Genomic DNA, 21,604 nt, shown 5'->3' with positions numbered 1-21,604 from the left:
AAGAAAGTGGATTGAGGTATAGAGTTATAATAATAGGGGTACTACTTATACAAAACTGAATATGGTTCTGACACAGCCACTTGCACACATCAATTAATGTTCTACCGTTACGGAGTAATCTGACTTCCTATAGCAGCTTGGATCCTTTTCAGGAAGAAAGGTTATTCGGTTCTGAATTTTATCTTGAAAATGAACCTAACATTTCTATAAAATTAGATGATTTTTCTATTTTCGTCATTAAATAAGGTCTGGATTTTAAGTCTATTTGTGCAGCCGTCCCTTGTCAGTCTGAAAGCTCTGATAACGTGTTAACTAATCGTGCAATTCGGGATGCCAGAACTGACGAGTTGCGCCCAGGATTTTGTAAACACTGAATTCGGTAGAGCATAAAGTACAGGATCTGACCTGGATTGCATACAAATAAAATCGAACATGTACAAAAGAAACAGATTGTGATGTTAAAGGGCTTGAAGAGGGTGAGAAAGGAATGATTTTCGGGACAGGTTAATCTACTTGCACTTACTTGCAGATCTCGGTGTTTCCTCTTCGACGATTCTCCCAATGGGTTAATGTCCGTCCATTAGTTTCTCTCTGGTTCGTTGGGCGTCCAAGTAGTGAATTAAGGGTCAGCAAAATCCAAACAGGTAAACCAGCGTTGCAAAGACAGCGAATTCAATCAAAATCGAAATTGTTCTTTGGCGAACCATCCATCGTAGTCGACAGGTGTAACGTTAGCTAAGACAAAGTGCTCTCTAGGCTAGAGCAAGGTAAAACTTATCGCAAGCTCGAAATTGTAGCTCGCGTTCTTACATGTTGACTCGTCTCGAATTCAATCCGGACTCCCCTTCCAAAAGTCTCTTCATGGTTTTTGTTCGATGTCCCTTCCGGGTTTATATCCTGAATCGTTGACTGTTTCTTCAGTGACGTGGGAAAGTGCATCTTCATAGATCAACCAGAGGTGAGGTGATAATAGGAATGCTGACAGGGAAACAATCTGTTGCTTTTATTGATTAAGAAATTACATGTGTAGAAAGAAATGACAGACAGCAAGAAAACTACCTCGTAGGAAAAGTAAATGAACTTAGAAAAAATCGAAAAGTGTTTCAACATTAAACAAACGATGATGCTTTTCACTGCATTCAATTTTAAAATGAAATGTCCCAAAACCCGAAATAAAATGCTTCATTATGTGTCCAAATACACATATCTTCACATATTCGTTTAAGGCTGCTGTACATATTAAAACTTGTTTAAGGAAGCCTACTGACTTTTATGAATTGAATGCGGAGAATAGACGCAAATTTGGAGAACCTCTTGTAAGGTGTCACTCACTACACAAAAGTAACTAGAGCTTGGTTCTGCAACTATTCAATATGTAAATATTAAAATTATTCTAATCTCTGTATGCTACTTGTCAATGAACTTTTTCTATCTTGGCATATAATCGTAAAAAATCTTAAATTACATTATAAGGAACCTCATATTAATATGTATTAGCTAATGAGTGAGGAGTATTTTGTTAGTAATACGAAAGAATGAAATGATTAATATTTTTTCTGAAAACCAAATTTTAGTAGTTTTTTGGCATAGAAGAACATAAGCAACATTAAATTATTATTAAATTAAAGTATTCAATTATTTTAATGAGGATTTATTTGGATTATCAAATGGTTTGACGAAAAAATAAATGATGCTGTAGTTAAACTTTTGATTGGATACTTTTAGAAGGAATCTTTCCTGGTTGCCTTAAACTGACAGTTACAGTACATATCAGTAGGATGATAAAAGTAAGCATAAGACTATCGTCTTAAATTATTAGTGCAAATTATACAAAAGTTTTGGAATAATGTATTACAAACTAAATATCAATTCACCCTAAAAATAAGATGTTCCATATGTTACATGTCTTTCCACTATTAAAGCTGTAGAATACAATGTCAGACCTATTAAATAGATTTGAAGGTAATTTTAACACATTTGTAACATTGCTAGACCTGAGTAAAGTATTCGATACGGTGTCACATGGTATTACAAATTATACTATTATGGTATTGGTGGTAACATTTATTAAAGCCTATCATAGTAATAGACAACAAGCTGTCTGTATTGCAATGAACAAGCTGTACATATATATATTAATATAACAGCAGGGGTATCTCAAGGTGTGATGAAACCGTTATCTTCTTTTTTACCTGTGTAATTGGCTTTCCAGATTTTTACCTTATAAATCTGTCTTATAAGGTGACAACTTATCTCTTCTAAGTTTAGCTAGGAGTTTAGTGAATGCTAACCCCCCCCCAAAAAAAAAGAAAAAAGAAAAACGGGATATTGGAAATGTCATCGATATGGTTACAGTATAACGAACTTTATTTCAATGAATATAAAACAGAAATATTAATCTCATAGACATATGACTAAGGTAGATGCGCACTCTCTAGTAAAACTATCGAGAATTTATCCAAAGCTAAACAGGAATATCTATACTGAAAAATTATGTAGGAAATTATCTTTAGTATTATGTCTAGTATGTAAACTAAGATCAACAGTTACTGAAATACTGCTTCCTGTAAGATACTGTGCTTTTTTCGTTCTCACTTACAATATGGTAGAATATTGTAGAGTAATTAGCTTGGTGATAAAACTGCTTTTAAGTAGCAGACGAAAGGAGACAAGACGATATTCTTTCTCAATATATAGGGTATAAAACTAGAAAACGTTTGCCAATGTACTAAATTGTGTAAATATATCTTCTTTCCAGATAATAGCAGGATCAGTTCATGAGTATACATTTGGATTAGAAAAAGGGGCACAAAGAAGACGTGTGTCAAAAATTTTTATTCATCCTGAATACCAGTACAGAAGGGTTATGATAGATTTGTAAGTTCCTAAATAACGTGTAAATTTGCTTTAGACCTTGTAAAGAAATTATTAATATAGTTCGTCCATTACGACTTAGATCATGGAAAGAAAGAAACAAACAAACAAACAAAGAGAGAACGAGTGAGAGAACACAAAACACGAACAAAGGTATAGATTAAACACGTCTCATAATGTTACATTTGTTGAAGAGAAGGTTTCGCTGTATAGGAGTGATAGAGGTAATGGAGAACAGTGAAGAATGTGGATAAGCTAGTTTCTCATAAACTACGCATTGCTCTCTGCCCATGATAGTAATAACAACAGTAAATACTTTAACTAACGACGCCAGTCTCTCAACTAATAGAGGGTCGGTTATTCAAGAGAGTTGGTTTTCAACCAGTGTGCTAAAATTTGTTTTTTCTTTAAATTAAGCTTTTTTTTATAGCATTTTTGTCGTTTCGCCTTTCGAGTAGATTTTCAACACCGTGCTTCACTTACTTTCTATTAAGCTATTTCACTGTCTCATTCTTACTTTTATTTACACACAAAGTATACAATTTTCTAGAAGTATGTTTGAATTAATGAGAGTCACAGTACTCCTCATTTCCATCAGTTTAGCATGGGTCTCCTTATATGAACACATAGGATTTTCTCATCCAATTCTGATTCGGGTGTTATCAAATGAGATAATTAGGATTTTTTTATAGTTTTATATAGTGAAACAAAACTCAATTGCTTAAGTCTGATTTATTTAACTTTCGTTACTTTGTTATAAAGTAACTTTACCTTGGGTACGAATTTGTTTTAATTTATATTTTAATATTTACATATATTTTAATTTACGTAATATTAAACTCGCGTAAAATTTGTTTTCTTTTTCGTAAATACATTTAAGTAATTTTGTTGGAGAAAGGAATTAAATTGAAATATGAAAGCTTTGATTAATTTCCATAAATTTATATAATATATTGTACCTCAGTAGCTGTTTCTAGAAACTAATAATTTCATTCTTTATACTGGAACACGGATTTGATTTGATACATTCTGAGAAATGAAATCATGGCATATATGATGAAGGTAGAAACTTCAGGGCAAACCGTAGTCTAGTGGTTACATCGTTGGAATCATGTCCGCGTGGTCCCGTGTTCGATTCCCGGCTGGTGCTTCCAAGCGTCGTGAGTCAAATTTGGGGAGTCACGTGAATAAAATACATAGCTGCCACTAGATCTAGAAATCTCCCGATATGCCGGCTAGCGATAGGACGACGCGGTACACTTACCACACGTTTGTCGCGAGGTTGGACGTAGTTCCACCAGTCGCTAACAGATGGCGTGGAGCGGCTCAGTCCACAAATCGGGCCCTTACGCAAAGTTGTTTGGTTTCTTGGTAGAAACTTCTCTTGTTTTTTCTCCTAAAACTGAAAAGAAACTAAACTTTTTTCTGTTAGTCTACAAATAATTAAGAACATCCAGACGTCACATTCATCTAGACGGACGTATCCACTGTTATGTCTGGTTTTCTAGAAAATATTTTATATCTCTTACTTTAAGTAGTTCCACAATTTGTCCACAATTCAGAACCAGAACTGAAAAATTATGGCTTCACCAGGATCAAGTTTATGACCATTACATCTGGATTCGGATGTAGAAATTGATATAGGCGTAACGTCGATACTTGATCGATATATCGAAACATATTGAAATATCGAACACAGCGAAATATCTTAAAACAAAAATATTTAAATATCGATAAATATTGATATATCTGTTCAGCAAAGAATCCTGGATTTTGATATTTGAAAATATTTATCAATATATCGAAATGTCATAAACCGTAATGAACACAAATACTAAAGAACCCTAAAATTAACGTTAAATATGTATCATGAATTGCAATAGTGTCAAGTGGTGAACTTAACATATTATGAAGTAGAAACTTAGTACAATAATACCAATTACTTGTAATATATTATATGTTATTATGTTTGTATGATACACGGAATTACATACACACAAAAGTGATGATGTTTATAATTTCTGTACTTACTGTACAAAAACTTGTACCTTTCATGAATCTGACTACAATGTGTAATAAGCAACTGGATATAAGAGTGGCGATCATTGTTGCGTACATATCTAAACTCCTCTAATACTCAACAGTCAAAGTAATAACTAGTCTATGATACAGATGTCAACAGTGAGGTTACTCTCTTGGTTAAGGTGTATCATTAGGTGTTCTCGGTTCTGTGCTAAACGCTGCTTGAATAGTGCGGCATTGCCAGATAGTGTCTAGTGTTTACTGATGCCAGATAATAAAGTTAGTAATCATGGAATTCTGCTTAGATACTTACTGGAGAAATTATTTTTTGACCCTTACCACGATTCCTCTTCTCGGTATATCGCAATAACGTATAAATAATCATATAATTTGATAATGTTTTAACAAATGCTTATAATGGAATAATAGAGTAATATTCCATTATATTCCATTTAATAATTGAAAAACAATGCATTAATTACAGATTGTATCATTTCAGATTTCCAAGAAAAATACCAATAAATGATATAGCACTGCTGAAACTCTCAAAACCACTAACCTTTAACGAAAATGTCATGGCTATAGGCTTACCACCACCAAAAGGAGTGGAATTAGCAGGTAAAGTTATTGCTATTGTTGCAACTTCGCTTTTACTCGAATTATTTGTAGTGTGATCAAACCCAATTTTGAAGAAACTATTAGCATCTTAGAAGGTCTCTTAAACCAAAAGATAGTAAATAACAATTACTTCCAATGGGAAAAATTAGTTAAATTATAATGTTGTAAAGTTTCTATTTCTAGTTCGATAACAAGTTTATTGACAAGTTGATACATGTACAAAACCTGTAGGACCTGATTCTAGAAACTATTGATCGCAAGTTCTCCATTCCAAAATTGTCCAGAGCAAAGTGCTCCACGAACTGGCCAAAGCAATATGAGTCACGAAAAATCCTCTTTATAATTATATTAAAGCTAATTATTGAATAGAGAACATTGTAATATTGTTTCAAGAATGCATAATGCAAAAGATGTCTAAATAGTGTTGAAACAGCATTAAACTGACACATTGTATTCTGAATTAGATTTTTCTCCAGATAATAGCACCCTCAGAAGGCTTAAGTATGTAACTGTCCTTCTAAACATTTTCTTCTGCTGTTGATCTAGTACTAGGTGTTCTTAGTTTAGAAACTACAAGTTAGTGGTTAGAAACTTGTACAACATTACAACCTTTCAATGTGTTTTTTCTCACGCTAGTTCGCAACTAAAAGCTAATATAAGAAAGACGAAAGAAATTTTCAAGAAAAAAGGAGAAAAAAGTGAGTTGCTGAGCAATGGGTTTGCGAAAACACCTAATCAGATGTTCCATGTGGAGTATTGTACTATGCAAAGGAGCAGAATGGATATTACGAAAAGTAGAGAGAAATGGCTAGTGAGTATCGAAATGTGAGTTTCGGGAAGAACGGAGAACAACTGAGTCAGAAGGGAAGATAATGAAACAATTCTTACGAATAATAAGAAAAGAAGTACAATATCATAGAATTAAAAAGAGTGAAATATGGCGATTAAGATATGTTTGAGAATAAATTATATTTTCGGATACGGAGAAAGAAAAACATAAGAGGGAGAAGAAAGACTGCAATTGATGAACGGTATGGAAATTGATACTTATATCATCAAGACATAAATCTAGTTATGGATCGCGAAGTGTCAAAGCTTCTCAACTTGTGATTACTGACCTGCCAATAATTTCACAATATATGTGTGATAATGATGATGATGAAACAAAGAGTCATCATATACCAAATTTTGTGTTCTCTCGTCAGCGGTTTTAAAGTAACAATACAACATACAACACAATTTTTTGTGTAACAATTAGTTTTCGCACACCTCTGTCCAACTTCTACCTACCTCCTAATGGTCAGTTCCGTTGAAACAAACCTTTATAATAGGTAGTATATAACAATAATGAAACAATACAGTTTTTAACGGTAACGGAATTTTTTGAATTGGTTTTGCACTTCGTTTTGAATAAACAAGCAAGTATAAACTGAAATTCTCTGTCTACATATACAGTGTAATACTCGTATATTAAATTGTGGCGAAGGATACCAAAATAATTCAATGTGAATATCGTGAAATGATCGCTGAAATTTTAATATAAATTTTAAAAATAGTCTTTAGACTTCATAGCTCTGATGTTTTTCTCGTTTTTATTCCTTTCTTTTTTCTCTTATTTGCAAGTTTTCTGCAACCTCAGCCCAGTGACAGATAGTTTGAAACCAATCTGAGATTTCAATGACCATGTTGGTGGCGGTTTATTTGAAATATGTGCGGCGGTTTCTCAATTAAATAATATCAAATACGGTGCATACAAAAATAAAAATACATTTAAAAAAAGCTAATGATATACTTCTATCTCACCCGGCATTATCCACATCGTCAGCCACAACGATTAACCAAGTTTCCTTGCGGTTTCATGTCATTTCACTTATTTATCTGTTTCATTAGCTTACAATACTCGAGAAATTCTCATGTAAGCATTACAATTATCAATAAAATACATACAATATTATCAGATAGCAGAAGATACTAAAATACATTTCTAAAATATAAAACCATAAAATAAGAGATTTCAAGTACTCTATATGAATAGTGTATGATCATTTACATCGTAATTAGATAACCGCTTGTGCTGTAACTATCATCTAGCGCATCATGAGTAAGAATCTGTTACCACATCTTCTTTTAGTGAACCATTTAAATATTCCTTAATAGTATAATAGCATTTTACAGCGAGTTGCTTAAATAACTTCATACGGAAAACGGTAACATTAGTCATATTTTTCAAGTACATAGGAAGTTTATTTTATACAATCTAATACAATTCTCATATACTTTTTTGTTTTAACATATTTTTGATATATCACAAATATGCCACTCCTTGTCTTGTATTATGACTGTGATTTTTTTTGTTAAAGGTAAACAGATCCATGTTTTTCATAGTGAAAAGAATAAATTCACAAATGTGCAAACTGAGAAGTGTTAAAATATTTGCTTCTGTGAAAATCTTTTAACATGTAGATGTTGTGAGTAACCCGAAAATTAGGTATGCTAATTGCTTGTTTTTGCAATCAGAATGAGCTTAAACTATTTTAAACAGTTTTCTTGTGTATAATTCGGAAGCTAATTAGTGAATTAATGTTGACGTAAAAGCTTAAAAGTGCTTCTGTTGTCACCGTACGTTGAAGTTTGTATAAAGAAAAACACACGCTTCTTAGCTTTTTTTTTTATAAAAAAAGAAAGTGGAAATGTGAGCAGATCAAGAAAGATCGTCACTTACGGTTACATTTAAAAGCTTTGTCATGTAGATATATTGGAGGTAATGAGAAGATGCTTTTACTCTCTATAACATTCGCAGTTTCCCTGGAAAATGAAAATGTGAGAGAATCAATTTATCATGATTTATAATTAATCTGTTAACTGTTAATCACTTCACCAATTTGTCGGTAAAAATGACAGAAAATGAAATGAAGTCTTTGTTTTACGTCCCACGATTATGCCGGTTATGCTAAAGGAGATGATGTTGATGAGAAATTAATGAAATGGTGGAATGAAGAAAGTGGGAGGAAATGGGAGAACCCCGAAAAAACCCACGAGCACGGTAAAAAAATGGCAGATTTCCTCTCAACTTCCTCTGTTGAGTTTCCTGGTATATTCATACGGATGTTATTAGTGTATTGAATACATTTTGCTGTTATATATACACAAGATGTACTGTAACATAAATGCATGGCCAAAATTGACGAGGTGATTGCGGACATCCAAAAAAGTAACAGTGTTGCTATAAACTGAGTTCAATGCTGCTTCGTTTCCGAAACACAGGCTGTTCAAATGTCGAGTCTCTCCAATGGCTCAAATGTTCAATAATACAGGAATAATACAATCAAGTTGGATTATGCCTGTGCAAATACATTTACACTAACATAGAGAATGATACTAATCAACATTTCAGATTATCGTGTTGTCAGTGTTGCCAACCTGGTACAAAGTGTTATGTCTTCAAATAGCACTAGACGTTCACTGCTCAAAAGAGTAGCATGATCAATGGAATCTAAAAAGCATATTTACTGTTTTCTTTTTAAATTTTAAGAGCCATATTAGACATGAAATCAGACAAGGCTGTTTCAACAAGCCTTTTCTTATTTTGGAAACCATGTTGTGATGGTAATAGTAAATTACATGACTTCAAAAAATTCCAGTCATGAGTTCCTCACATTAAAAAAACGAAAACGTGGAGAGAATGGAGACTGGGTGATAATTTTTTATATCGTGCAGGAGAGAAATTACTTTTGTCATTTTTAAAATTGGGGGAAATATCCTATTTCAAGAAATAGGTTTACTAAATAACAGATAATCTACAATGAAAGGAAAGCAATAGTTTATAATAGTTGCCGTAAGTTCATCAAAACCTGAAGATCCCAAATTAGATATCCTACTCAGTATTTTGCATAACTTTTCTACTGTTGCTGGAATTAAAACGGAAGTATGTGAGCGTAATGAGAGGTTCATCGAATCATTGTGATTCGCTTGTGTGGTGTTGGATCATGGTATGGTATTTGGAAAATAATTGTTGAAGACATCTGCAATCCGTTCAGTGGTTTTTAATATTTTTGTTTCCAACCTTAACATACCATAGTCAAAATCGCTTTTTTTTAGTTATTCCTTTATTTACGATTTTGCACATAGCTTTACCTTTATTAGTAGATTTAAGTATAGTGGAACTATTAGATAGTAATTAAACTGTTTTAATTACTTCTGTATATTTTGCTGTTCTTAAAAATATAATGGCGAACCCTGTTAGGAAGCGATGTATTTATTTGATTATATCAGCATTTCTCTTCACACTTTCATTGCGAGATCAATTTCCGAAGATGCCGTCATAATAGGAGAATTTCTCTACGCTTCGTTGTGAGATATATATGCATATAGTGCAGCTTGAATTTCGCAACTGTTTTTAAAAGTGATTCACCAACAGAAGCATAACATAAGTGTTTCGAACGTCACGTCAAAAGTCTTGCCCGTAGGTTTCTGTTTTGAAATATACTACAAGAAGGATGGAGATTTGTTTAATTTAATCCTGGCTGACGTTGATGTGATGAAATCACCAAAATAGTGATTACCAATTATAATAATTATATTCCACTACTTGACGGACCTTTTTAGTTTTTACAGCAATGTATAAGTGTTTCCAATTTTGTTCTCACTGTATGCGATATGCTGGAAATGGAAACACGCTTCTCTTTTTCCGTTTCGTTTGCCAGATCTTATGCAATGCTAAATCCTTCTTTGGTGTTCACAACGACAGCTTTTTACGTACCACCATTATCGATGTTCATCCAAGAGTTTCGTGATCATGATCGGAAGTTTTTTGCAGGCCACTATAATGGACATGCTACACCGATTTCGGGATGATTTTTTTAACGTTTAGACATAAGTATCGTGTAATCCAACGGGTGCTCGTATTCATGGCTTGTAATTAACAAACGAAAAACCTGGGTTACTGGAACTTATTGCTGCTGCTGATATACGTTATGGTCTGTACAGTAGGATATAAATTTATATTTTAAACCACAATCTTTTGCCATAGCGTGGTTTACACTTGCTATTATTACTATGGTTATCCATGATGATTTTTTTTGATAACGCCAGTGAAAAATGGTATCAGATATCGAGAAGTTTACAGTAGAAATTTCTGAGCCTCTAAAAGAATTGGTATTTATTTATGGTGACATGATAAGTTATTGCTGAACAGTTTATCTTATTATGCCAATTTATTTCATCAGGTATAATTTGTATATTTGAGTATATTTATAGTTTGTTGTAAATCGAAGAAAAGCGTGTTCTGCTTAAATTGTATAAATATATGACTATGTTGTCTTCATTGCAAAAGTATTGACAAAATATGTTTATAGAAGAATAACAATTTTTATAGTTATTGTGTACAATAAATTTATATAATTACATAAAGATACAACATAGGAGTCGATTTTTAAATTTTTCTTTGGGTGTTTAAACTTCCGTACTTAAAAGATAAATCAAACGCTTTATGTTCTAAGTTTTTTTATGGTCCAATAGACCAATGGTTCCCAAGCTGTGGAGGAAGGATTCTCCTGAGAGTCATAATTGACTATGAAGGGAACAGAGGGTACTGAAATAAAACAAACTATGATTTTTACAAAAATACTGGATAGGCTCTCTGCTTATTGATTGCTTTATATTTTTGTTATACTTTCACACGTCTAAATATAGTTCCGGAGGTAAAATATTCCAAATTCAGATCTTCGGGAATGGGATGCATTAGGATGGACTGTTGGACGGGAAGACAGATAGAGAAAGAAATACAAGCAAGAGTAAAATGTTTCGGACAGGAACATGGAATGAACGTTCACGTTACACAAAGGGAAGTTAGAAAGTATTGAAGAAGAAATGAAACAAAATAATCTAGACTTGAAAGGAGTATGCGAAGTTAGATGAGAAGGGGGAATTAAAAAGCGAAAGATCTAGAATGTCTCATTCAGATAATGAAAAGATGGTCTTATTTGTGTGGGAATAATTATGGATAAGCGTTTGAAAGACACGATAGTGAAAGTAAACTTTGTTGATGACAGAATTATGATGATAATTCTTAAAGAAAAAAGAATCTAGTAGTGATACAGAAATACTCATCGTCCACTTTGCACTCAAATAAAAAATAGAAGAAATTATTTTTAAAAATACAAGAAATGATAGACAGAGAGAAGAGAGATGCATTCGTAATTGTAATACAAGATCTCAATGCAATTACGAGAGAAGGACAATTGCAATGTGATAGGCAAATATGATTTAGGCGAAAAATGAACCGGAGAGGCCTGGTCAATTTCTATATACAAAATTCACTAGTAACATTTAATACAGTCAGCACAAGAGCAGAGTATATACATCAAAATCGTCAAGAGTTGGTCGAAGATATCGAATAGATTGTGTTATGATTCAGGAAGGTATCAAAATAGCTTGAAGAACGCGAAGTCTCTTCCCATGGCAGACATTTTCACTCATCATAACCTTGAGTTTGCTGAAGTGGATATTCAGCTGAAAAATGTGACCGGAAGAAAAGTAGGCATCAAGAAGTTGAATACTGATAAGCTGAAAAATGATGAAGTAAGAAATCTTCACGTGCACAACTTCGAAGAAAAATACACAATCGAGAAAATCATGGACATAGGTAATAACAGATAGTACAAGCTTATTCAACTTTACATGTAGCAGGCCTTGAAAGAAGCAGTAACTTATCGTGAGCACACAACGGCTAATTAAACATGCGTTATAGAATGGATGATTCAGAAAATAAGGGAAAAAGATCGTGGAAACAAGTTAATACAGAAGAGGGCAGAAAGTTAAACAACAAGTTACGATGAGAAACAGACAGAAGTAGGGAAAAAAATTACAAAAGTATATGTGAGGACACATAAGAATTAGAGTTCGAAAATATGAGGAAATGTACGAGGAGGTGAAATTTACGGGAGTCGGAGGAAACAATTTGATATTATGATGCAGCAGAAAATGAATATGGAAAGATTGACAAGAAGAGGAGTGAAGTCTTAAGAAGATGGAAAAATATGTTGAAGACTTGTATGAGAGTGGGGACAGATTGCGTCACCTCGATGTAGAAATAGAATATGAAGTACGCGAGGATTATAAAGGGTTTAATATACTTCGCGATGAGTTTAAGAAACTGCAACCGAGATTAGGAATAGAATGAGAACCGGGATAGATACGGGATACGGTATATGCCTTGAAAGTTATTAAAATATTTTGGATATAAATAGCTGTAGAAGCATTTATTTTGGTATTTTTCAATCTTTGTTAATGTACGGCATTATCTTCTGCGGAAATGATTCAAGAAGTAAATTAATTTTCCGTATTCCAAAAAAAAAAAAAAAAAAAAAAGTAGTTAGAGTATTAGGCAATGCGAAAGTAAACGAACCACGTAAAAAGCTTTTTATAAGGCTACAAATATTACCACTGCCACGTCTTTATGTGTTACAGTTACTAATTTTCACGCGCCGAAATCTTGATACATTCTTTGCCAATAAAGCAAACTTTCACTGCCAGAATACTAGATATAGGGAAAATCTCCACATTCAAAAATTAACATACATCATTGTTTCAAAACGACACCATATAATTAGGTCCAACCTTATATATTAACCTTCCTAAAGATATCCGTAACATTGAGTGAATGAATGTATTTAAATCAGTTACAAAGAAGTATCTATTGGATAATTGTTTTTATTCAGTAGATAAATTCCTGTCTGCTAAATGCAGCTTGTAGATTGTATAGTGTAATTTTGTCTCATATAACATGTCTCATATCGTATTTCATTATTGATTTTTAGTATGTAATAAATATTTCTTTGTATCTTATTTATTGACGAGTCGGATTCATATGCTCGTCTCCCTTCGAGCTTTATGTATGACTATGGATGAAAATGAAATAAAATTAATTTGTTAAGAACATGGGAGACGAAAGTAAGAATTTTTTCCGACTCTACAATGAAATAGGGATGAAATAGAAGAGTGACCAAAGTCTTCCTGAAGACTATAATATCGGTGGCTAAGAAATCGACCCGAGAAAGATGCGAGAATTATAGAACACTAAGTCTCATATCACGCAGCGAAAATTTAATTCGATGAACAGATGAGTGTATGAAAGAACAAATGAAAAATTTGAGGAGTAACAGTTCGGGTTCAGGGGAGGTAAGAGCACAAGAGATGCAATTGGATTATTAAGAGTGATCGATGAAAGGTATATAGAAAAAGAGAAAGATGTGTATGTTGCATTTATTGATCCAGGAAAGTTTTGATCACGTCAATTGGAAATTATTGTTGGGAGTTTTAAACAAGTTCAGGCTGCAGTGAAAAAATCGAAGACTCATAATTAACTTATATATGAATCAACAAGTAAGTATTAGAATAGGGAAGAACATGGCAGACAAGAGTGCGATTGGAAGGGAAGTTTGACAGGGATGTTGTCTCTTGTCAACATTATTTAATACCTATCTAGGAGAAATAGTGAAAAAGAGCCTACGGATTGAAGACGACATTGCGGTAGGAGGTAGAATGATTAGGTGTATGCGGTTTGCAGATGAAATGGCGCTCGTTACGGAATCTGAAAAGAAAGGTAATAAGTTGTTGGACAACTTGAGGAAGCGCTGAGAAGAGTATGGAATGAAAATTAGAAAGACAATTTGATTGGAATGAAGCGATCGGAGTCTAATATAGAAGTAGGGGCGGGGGAGAAAATAGAACAGGTGACTAGTTTCCAATACCTGAGTCGTATTGTTAGGGATAATATGAAATGCGAACGTGAATCAAAAACAAGGATAGGAATGGGGAAAGTGCCCTATAGAAGGAAGAAGTGTATATTTTGTGGAACTTTTAATAAAAAAATGAGAAAAAAAAGACTCTTAAAATGATTTACGCGGAATATTGTACTGTGCGGCTCAGAAATATGGACATTATGCAAAAATGGTGAAAAACCACTGGAAGGGTTCGAAATGTGTGTATGGAGAAGAATGACACAATTAGCTAGATGGAGCGTATAACGATAAATGATCCTGCGAAGAGGACCACCAAATTTTTATATAACGACAGGTCCTCACTTCGTATTTTTTATATAAGCAATATGAAATCACATAAAACAATTCTATTGATTTGCTTTTGGACATTATTTTATGGCACATAATCACTAAAATAAATACACTATAAAAGACTGTGTGCATATCCCTTCCACCACGACGAGACGCTATAATCAAGTGCGGATCGAAAGCTAATTTGACGAAGTGTACACTATTTAGTGCAGTATTGCCAGTTTTGGGAAAAAGTCGCTAAATATAGGGATTCGACATCCAGAATAGACAAAAATATTTTTTTCCGACTAGAGACTTTTTTGGTGATATTTGAATGGTAATTTGGCGACTTACTTACAAATCTAACGACTTTTGTGCTGCCAACAACTTGACCTGTAATCAAGTCATTGGCGGATCCAGGGCCAACTTCTGGGGGGGGTTGTCATACTGCTACTTAGAGCTACTTTTAAGAGCTTCAAACTCTGGAATGGGTTTTATTTATATATATAAAATAAAAAAGTTTCCTCTCCTGAGGGGGGCGATTGCGCCCCCTGGATCCGCCACTGAATCAAGTACTATTAGCTTGAATCACTTCAAATATACGTATGTTGTTTATTTCTGTTTTGCTTATTTGAATCAGCGCAAGTATTAACAAGCTGGGAAAGTATATAGCATTGATCTCCATATTCCCACTTTGATTGCTGCTATCTCTTGGCCTCTAACTGGGACCAACTCCAACCTTTAATTTCTTTTAGTTTGCAGAGCTTCCGTTTAGAGCAACAAATAATACATAACTGATAGCAAACATTATCTGTAGAAGCGTGAGTAGAAGGAAGTGTGTAATATTTTGATTTGGTTTTATGTATATTGTATTAAAAGTGAAATTGTTGTTAGTTACATATGAATCTTTCATATTTATTTATTTATTTAACAACCACCAGATACAGCTCAGAGGCCATTTTATACTCGATATCTAACAACAACAACAACAACAACAATGGAAAGGATGTGGGAAGGTATCGGCCAGGGTCTGTTTAGTAGGTACCATCCCGGCATTTGCCTGGTAGAACTGAGGAAAACCCTGGGAAAACCCAGTCAGGATGGCCGGCAGCGGGATTCGAACCCGCGACCTCCCGAATGCGAAGCCAACGCTCTACCACTTGAGCTACTTCGCTCGGTAAATTCATATACATATACGCTTCATATACAATTTTGTAGCGTAGATAGTACTGTTGCTTGATTGATCACGTATCTTACACACACACACACACACACACACACACACACACACACACACACATATATATATATATATATATATATATATATATATATATATATATATATATATATATATATATATATATACAGTATATATGAGAGAGTCGAAATTCCACGAATACTTTTTTAGCGACTTCGAGTGTGCATTCTCGAAATGTGCACTATGCGCTTTTGGAGACGCCCAGAAAAATCATATGTGAAGAAGAAGAGGTTAGGAGAAGACCGTAAAGCATGGAATCTTCTCAGTTGTGTAAATGACCTGGCAATGATGGGAGAATAGGCCTACCTATGATGATGATATTTATTTTTAAAAACACGATTACGTAAGGTTTTCATTCAGTAGCGTCATTTCAGATTTGGCTTGGGGGGAGGAAGACCCCTTGATATGAGTAAAATTTCGCGTTTTTCACTGACTTACTATTATTCTATTGATAAACTCTATATAAATCTCAAACCCAGGGGGGCAAATGCCCCTCTCTGCCCCCTAAATGACGCCCCTGTTTTCATTGAGTAAAATTCACTATACACTGAGATTGTATTGTTTTATTTCAAATGTGCTTATCAATATTTGCCAGGAAAGAGAGAGAAAAGTATCTTATAATGATTACAATAAATACACGTAAAACGTTTAACAATAATTTCAGTAAAAACTGAAAATAAATTAACTGTCTTGAAATTTATATAAACGCGTTTTACATTAAGAAAACACTAAATAACTGCACTAAGTTACATGTTCTTTCCAAAAAATAATTCTATAAATATTACGCTATTTTTGCACGTTGATTAGTATATTTGTATAATGTTTACTCTCATTAGATGACTTCTTTCTTCTGGGTTTGAACATGTGACCTCAAAATCAATTTCAACGCTAGAATCTAATGGATGTTGAGCACACTATGAAAAATCTCAAGCAAATCCGTGAGCTCCGAGGCACCCACGTAATCGGCGCCTATAGAATACACTATACTACCTGTATACCGTACATAGATATATAAATTTTAATAGCGTTTATTTCAGGTCAAAGTGAGTGATATATATGTACATATGTATAATATATTTGTTTGTGTTTTCTGTAGCTAAATGTACCGTTAGCGGCTTTGGAATAACAATCAAAGATCGTCTCTCTCCTCACTTAAAGGCAGCCAACTTGACCATTGGCAAATGCAATATAATGTTCGAAAAAGAACCAAAATATTCTAACATTCTCCTGTGTTCAAACATTTTTGAAGGTGTACTACCTTGCTCTGTAAGTATGTTTTAATTTTGAATTTTGTTTTTGTGCTTTTTTAGAGTGAAATATAACAGAAAACATTAAAATAGGCATACTAATTTATGTCAGCTTCTTTGTGTAATTGTTGAGCTAGAAAATGATACCGTTTCTTCCATTGACTTACAATAAAGAAATAGTTTACATAATAACATTAAAACCACATTCACAACTGTAAAAACATATAAATTCACGAACTGCCAGGGAAATACTTCAATAGCAACAGCATGATGTGTCCTTTGGAGACAACCAGAAAATGCTGCGTTCTCAAAACTTTGCGAGATATTTATGAAAATCTTATCATCGGATCTGTATCAAGGAAGTGAGCATCACGAGACGTATATTTATTATATATCCCGCATTTTAAGCAGCTGCCTTTTAAACCATTCAAAACTTCACATCAGGGAGTATAGGCAGGTCAGTAGCCAGCCCGAAAATGTAAGGGAAGCCCGGCTGAAGTTAGGGGGAGCCCAATCTAACCATATCATTGTTCATCACCATATTGTAGTTCATTTGGAAGCCTACCATGAAAATTTTAGCGGGAACCGGCCTCCCTAGATCCCTCTGGATACGGGCCTGAGTATAGGTATTCTCCTCCTTTCTTTCCTCAACCATAGGTTGGTGGGCAACATGAAAATTTTAAAATTTTCTCTCCCATGAAAGAGCTGTTTTATATTTTGATAAAGTCTCTTCTTCGTAGCTGCATCTAGATATTCTATCCTTGGTCTTCCTCTTTGTGGTTTTCCTTCTGCCTTTCCCTCTATCAGCACGGTGATGCAATTGGAATGCCGAATAAGGTAGCCAAGCATGTTGTTTCTGTTTTCTTCAATTATCTTTATGATCTGTCATCACTCCATGATATTCGCAGCATTCTACGCCATTACATTTCAAATGCTTCCAGCTTGGATATTTCAGCTTTTATGAATGTCCACGTCTCTGATCCATAAAGCACCACGCTCCATACCAGAGTCTTAATAAAACGTTTTCGAACGTCCAACGACATATTTCTTGCTGCTAGCAGTCCTCTTTTCCTATTGAGTGCTTGTTTAGCCTGCGCTATTTTGGATCTTATGTCTTTTTCACTTCTTCCGTTCGAGAACTGACTGCTTTGGTCAGTTGGAGTTTTATTAGTAATCTTGAACTTTCCAAAATTACAATGAATAGTTTACGAAATGTTTACACTTTTTCCGCCCCAGAAGCAAAAGTCAACAGTTATTCAGGTGCTGTAGCTTCCCTAATTGTCCTATTGAAAGTTGTACGGTGCGTTGTGTTAGCCAAACAGGAGGCTTTCAGATATTGTTACGTTTGTTCCAATGTGGATATCAAAAGGGAAACTATAGAGGGCAAAGTAGGATATTTTCCGAATTTTTCACCTAAAATCAGAAATTAAAACTTTCTATGATTGGAAACACTGTTAACAGACAAGCTCTAATTATTTTAAAATAAACTTTGGTACACCACTAATACATCCTAGAAGTATCATTACTATATCTAATAAAATAAGTATACCATTAAAAAAATATTCTACCAAACTCTAGCTATTCATTGTAACAGACATAATATAGAAAAATGCTTTCGTTCAACAATTATCATGTGGACTAATAGATGACCACAAGTCACCGTTACTTGTTGATATATTAAAGATTTGACTTCACTAACAAACTCAGTCGAGATAATAGTTCCAGCTATCTTTGGAAAGTAAGAATTTAAAAATTTGATTCTGTTCTAAGTTATCGTGGTGGATAATGGACTAACAAACGCACGTACTAAATCCCACTGTTGATCCTAATAAACAGTTAAAAAAAAAAACGAGGATGTAATACTAAATAAGAAAAAATATAAACTAATACATTTAACTTTTTTTTTAATGCTAGCCAAAGGCTAGCACCCTGTTAGAGGGTTACGTCGTCTTTTAGGGAAGGGAATTTTTTGGAGAATGGGTACTGGATATATGAAGGATGGTCTATGGGAAGGTAGATATCAATTTTATCTTTATTTAGTAATCTATAAATAAACAAAGGACTTAAGGCTTTTGCAGCCTTAACATTTGGGTTAGTAGACCATACAAAATAATGCAAAGATAACATATAATATACATAACATATAATGTACACTCATGTCCAAAATTATTGTCGCATGTCTATAAATATGTTGTTTTAGAAATATAATTTGATAACGAACTCGCCCGGTATTTCTTATAATGTTAGTATCTGTATAATCGGCAAAGACATGTATGTAGCAAATTTCATGTCAAAAGTGCAGTAAATAAGAACAATGAAACGAAAATAAAACTCTCTTGTCCATTTAGCAACATTTTATTTTATTCATTATAATTTTCGTATTTATAATTCTTTTCCTATGAAATTTACCACAAAAATACATTTCCCGATTATACACATAGTATCAGTCTTAAAAAGTACCCTGCAAAATCATTATCAAATTATATTCTTACAAGAAGACAGTTATAGATATGCGACAATCATTTTGGACATGAGTGTATATAGTATGAGAAGAAAAATGTAAAACGCATAGAAAAGGATGATAAATCAAGAAGCGATGACTAAGAGATAATTAGAGTTATTAGTCAGATGCAGAAGGAAATAATTTAAACACTAGACCAAAATGGTATCGAGTTGTATGACAATGGGGTGAGAGATGAGATGAGGTGCAAAACACGCCACCACAACACATAGGAAATGTTAATTAGACAAATGAAATCAACTACATTTAACTTAAATCTAGAAGAGTCTAAATATTTACTAATGCTGGAAGTTTCAGTGGAAATCCTCACTTTCCTCAGCGGCTTGTTTACATAAACACACACACTTGTAATAATCACATTTCCTGGTTTCCATTATATAATAATAATAAAAAAACATTCTAATTATGGTTAATCTTAAATGTAACCTTATGGAAACAATATTGTAAAGATAGGGTGTATTTTAGGGTAGAGCTAAAAGAAGGTACATGAGAGACAGGACTTTTCTATCACCTTTTATTTTAAAAGTTTCTTCTTGTATTCAATAGTAATAAATATTACAAATAAGTATAAGTTCCTCTAAATAATTGGTAATTTGTTGTAGAATTATAGGAGCCAAATGACCACGCGCCTTTGGGCGTGTTGAATAATTGCCTCTCAATATTAGGCATCTTGTTAGAGAGAGGTACAAAAACTCTCAATGACCATGCATCTTAGAGATTTTTAGAATAGAAGCATCTAAATGATCAGAGGTCTTAGAGAGTATAGCATAAATATTTCTGAATGACATCTTAGAAAGGGGATTAAGGAACTGTCAATAACCAGGCGTCTTAGAGAGTTGGTGGTTTGATCAACCGGTGGAGATTGGTTGCTCCCGCAGGTATCGTGTCTCCTTTTATGCAGAAATGTTGTTGACTGCTTGAATCTTCGTCACTTGCCGATCGTTGGCGATGGTGGACGATGTCTTCTTCGTGGCTGTCGTCTGAAGTGTGTTTACAACTAGCAGATGGTATAGAAACACGTGGAACATTATATACATAAATTAAACCATCATTAATAATTTGTAGCAAATATAAAGCTTTAAATGCACTAGTGTTCCTGTTTCAATCACTTATTGTGGTCAAGAGTGGGACTCTTATTGAAAATTTCGGCATTAATAAGTACTTAAATACATTCTTCAGTTTAAAGTTAATTGTTATAATTATGTGTCAGTTCAGCTCCTTGAACTATTATAAGATTTTCACTAAATATCTCATCAAGTAGCGGAGGAGTATACGCAGAGTTTAAAAAAATAATAATTTATAAGAATAAAATGAAACTATGAACATAACCATTTTTAAAATGTGAAAATTAGCGCCATAGTTTAATGCAGATTCATCGTTGGAATGTAGAGACAGTTTATTAGAGTTAGATAAAACTTACGGGCACGGTGTCTTGTAAGAGCATTGGAGGAATAGGGAATAATAAATAATGGTTTATAAACTTATATTTATAAACTAGAAAAGGAATTAAAGCAAGAACTGGACAAGATATAAGTAAAACATATGTATCAACAAAATAAAAATATAGTTGAAAGTACAATAAAAAATAAGTTATAAAGTAATAATAAAGAGTAATGATAGTAATAAAGTATAATACAGAGTGAAAAGCAAGTAAAAATATAGTACACAAATCACATACATAACAATAGGTACGCAAAATGGATTGAAGTGGAGTGTTATATACTGTACGTTAAGAGCATCATGGAAATTGAGAATGGTATAGTATCGTAATTTTTTATATCTTTCTGAGAGACGTGGAAAATTCGGAAAAAAGAATTTTCCGAAGATTACACGGAGGTTATCATTGAAGTTATTGTTATAATGGGTTTTGTGTACTAGAGTAAAAGAGGTTCATTTGAGCGCTACATTAATACTGGTAATTGTTAGTTTCGATTGCACGAGAACTTAGAGGACGAGGACGATTTATTTATTTTTGTGGTCGGTGCAAGTATATATTTTTATGGTAAGGACA

The 21,604-nt window shown here is 33.5% G+C and overlaps 1 protein-coding gene across 1 annotated transcript in view; it reads left to right on the top strand.

Annotated features, from left to right (window-relative positions):
* The window catches only part of LOC145662150 (trypsin-1-like), a 35,541-nt gene that overhangs the window by 10,106 nt on the left and 3,831 nt on the right, over positions 1–21,604 (top strand). Inside the window, exons 5-7 of the mRNA XM_081727486.1 lie at positions 2,759–2,877; positions 5,396–5,514; positions 16,922–17,091. Of these exons, the coding sequence (XP_081583612.1) occupies positions 2,759–2,877; positions 5,396–5,514; positions 16,922–17,091 (408 nt within the window). The remainder of the gene's footprint in view (positions 1–2,758; positions 2,878–5,395; positions 5,515–16,921; positions 17,092–21,604) is intronic.

The sequence above is a fragment of the Thermobia domestica genome, chromosome 10 (assembly GCF_964235325.1).
Source record: "Thermobia domestica chromosome 10, izTheDome1.hap1.1, whole genome shotgun sequence".
In the NCBI taxonomy this organism is placed as follows: Eukaryota; Metazoa; Arthropoda; class Insecta; order Zygentoma; family Lepismatidae; genus Thermobia; species Thermobia domestica.
Note: the sequence above shows the minus strand (reverse complement) of the source record. Positions and strands in the feature narration are given on the sequence as shown.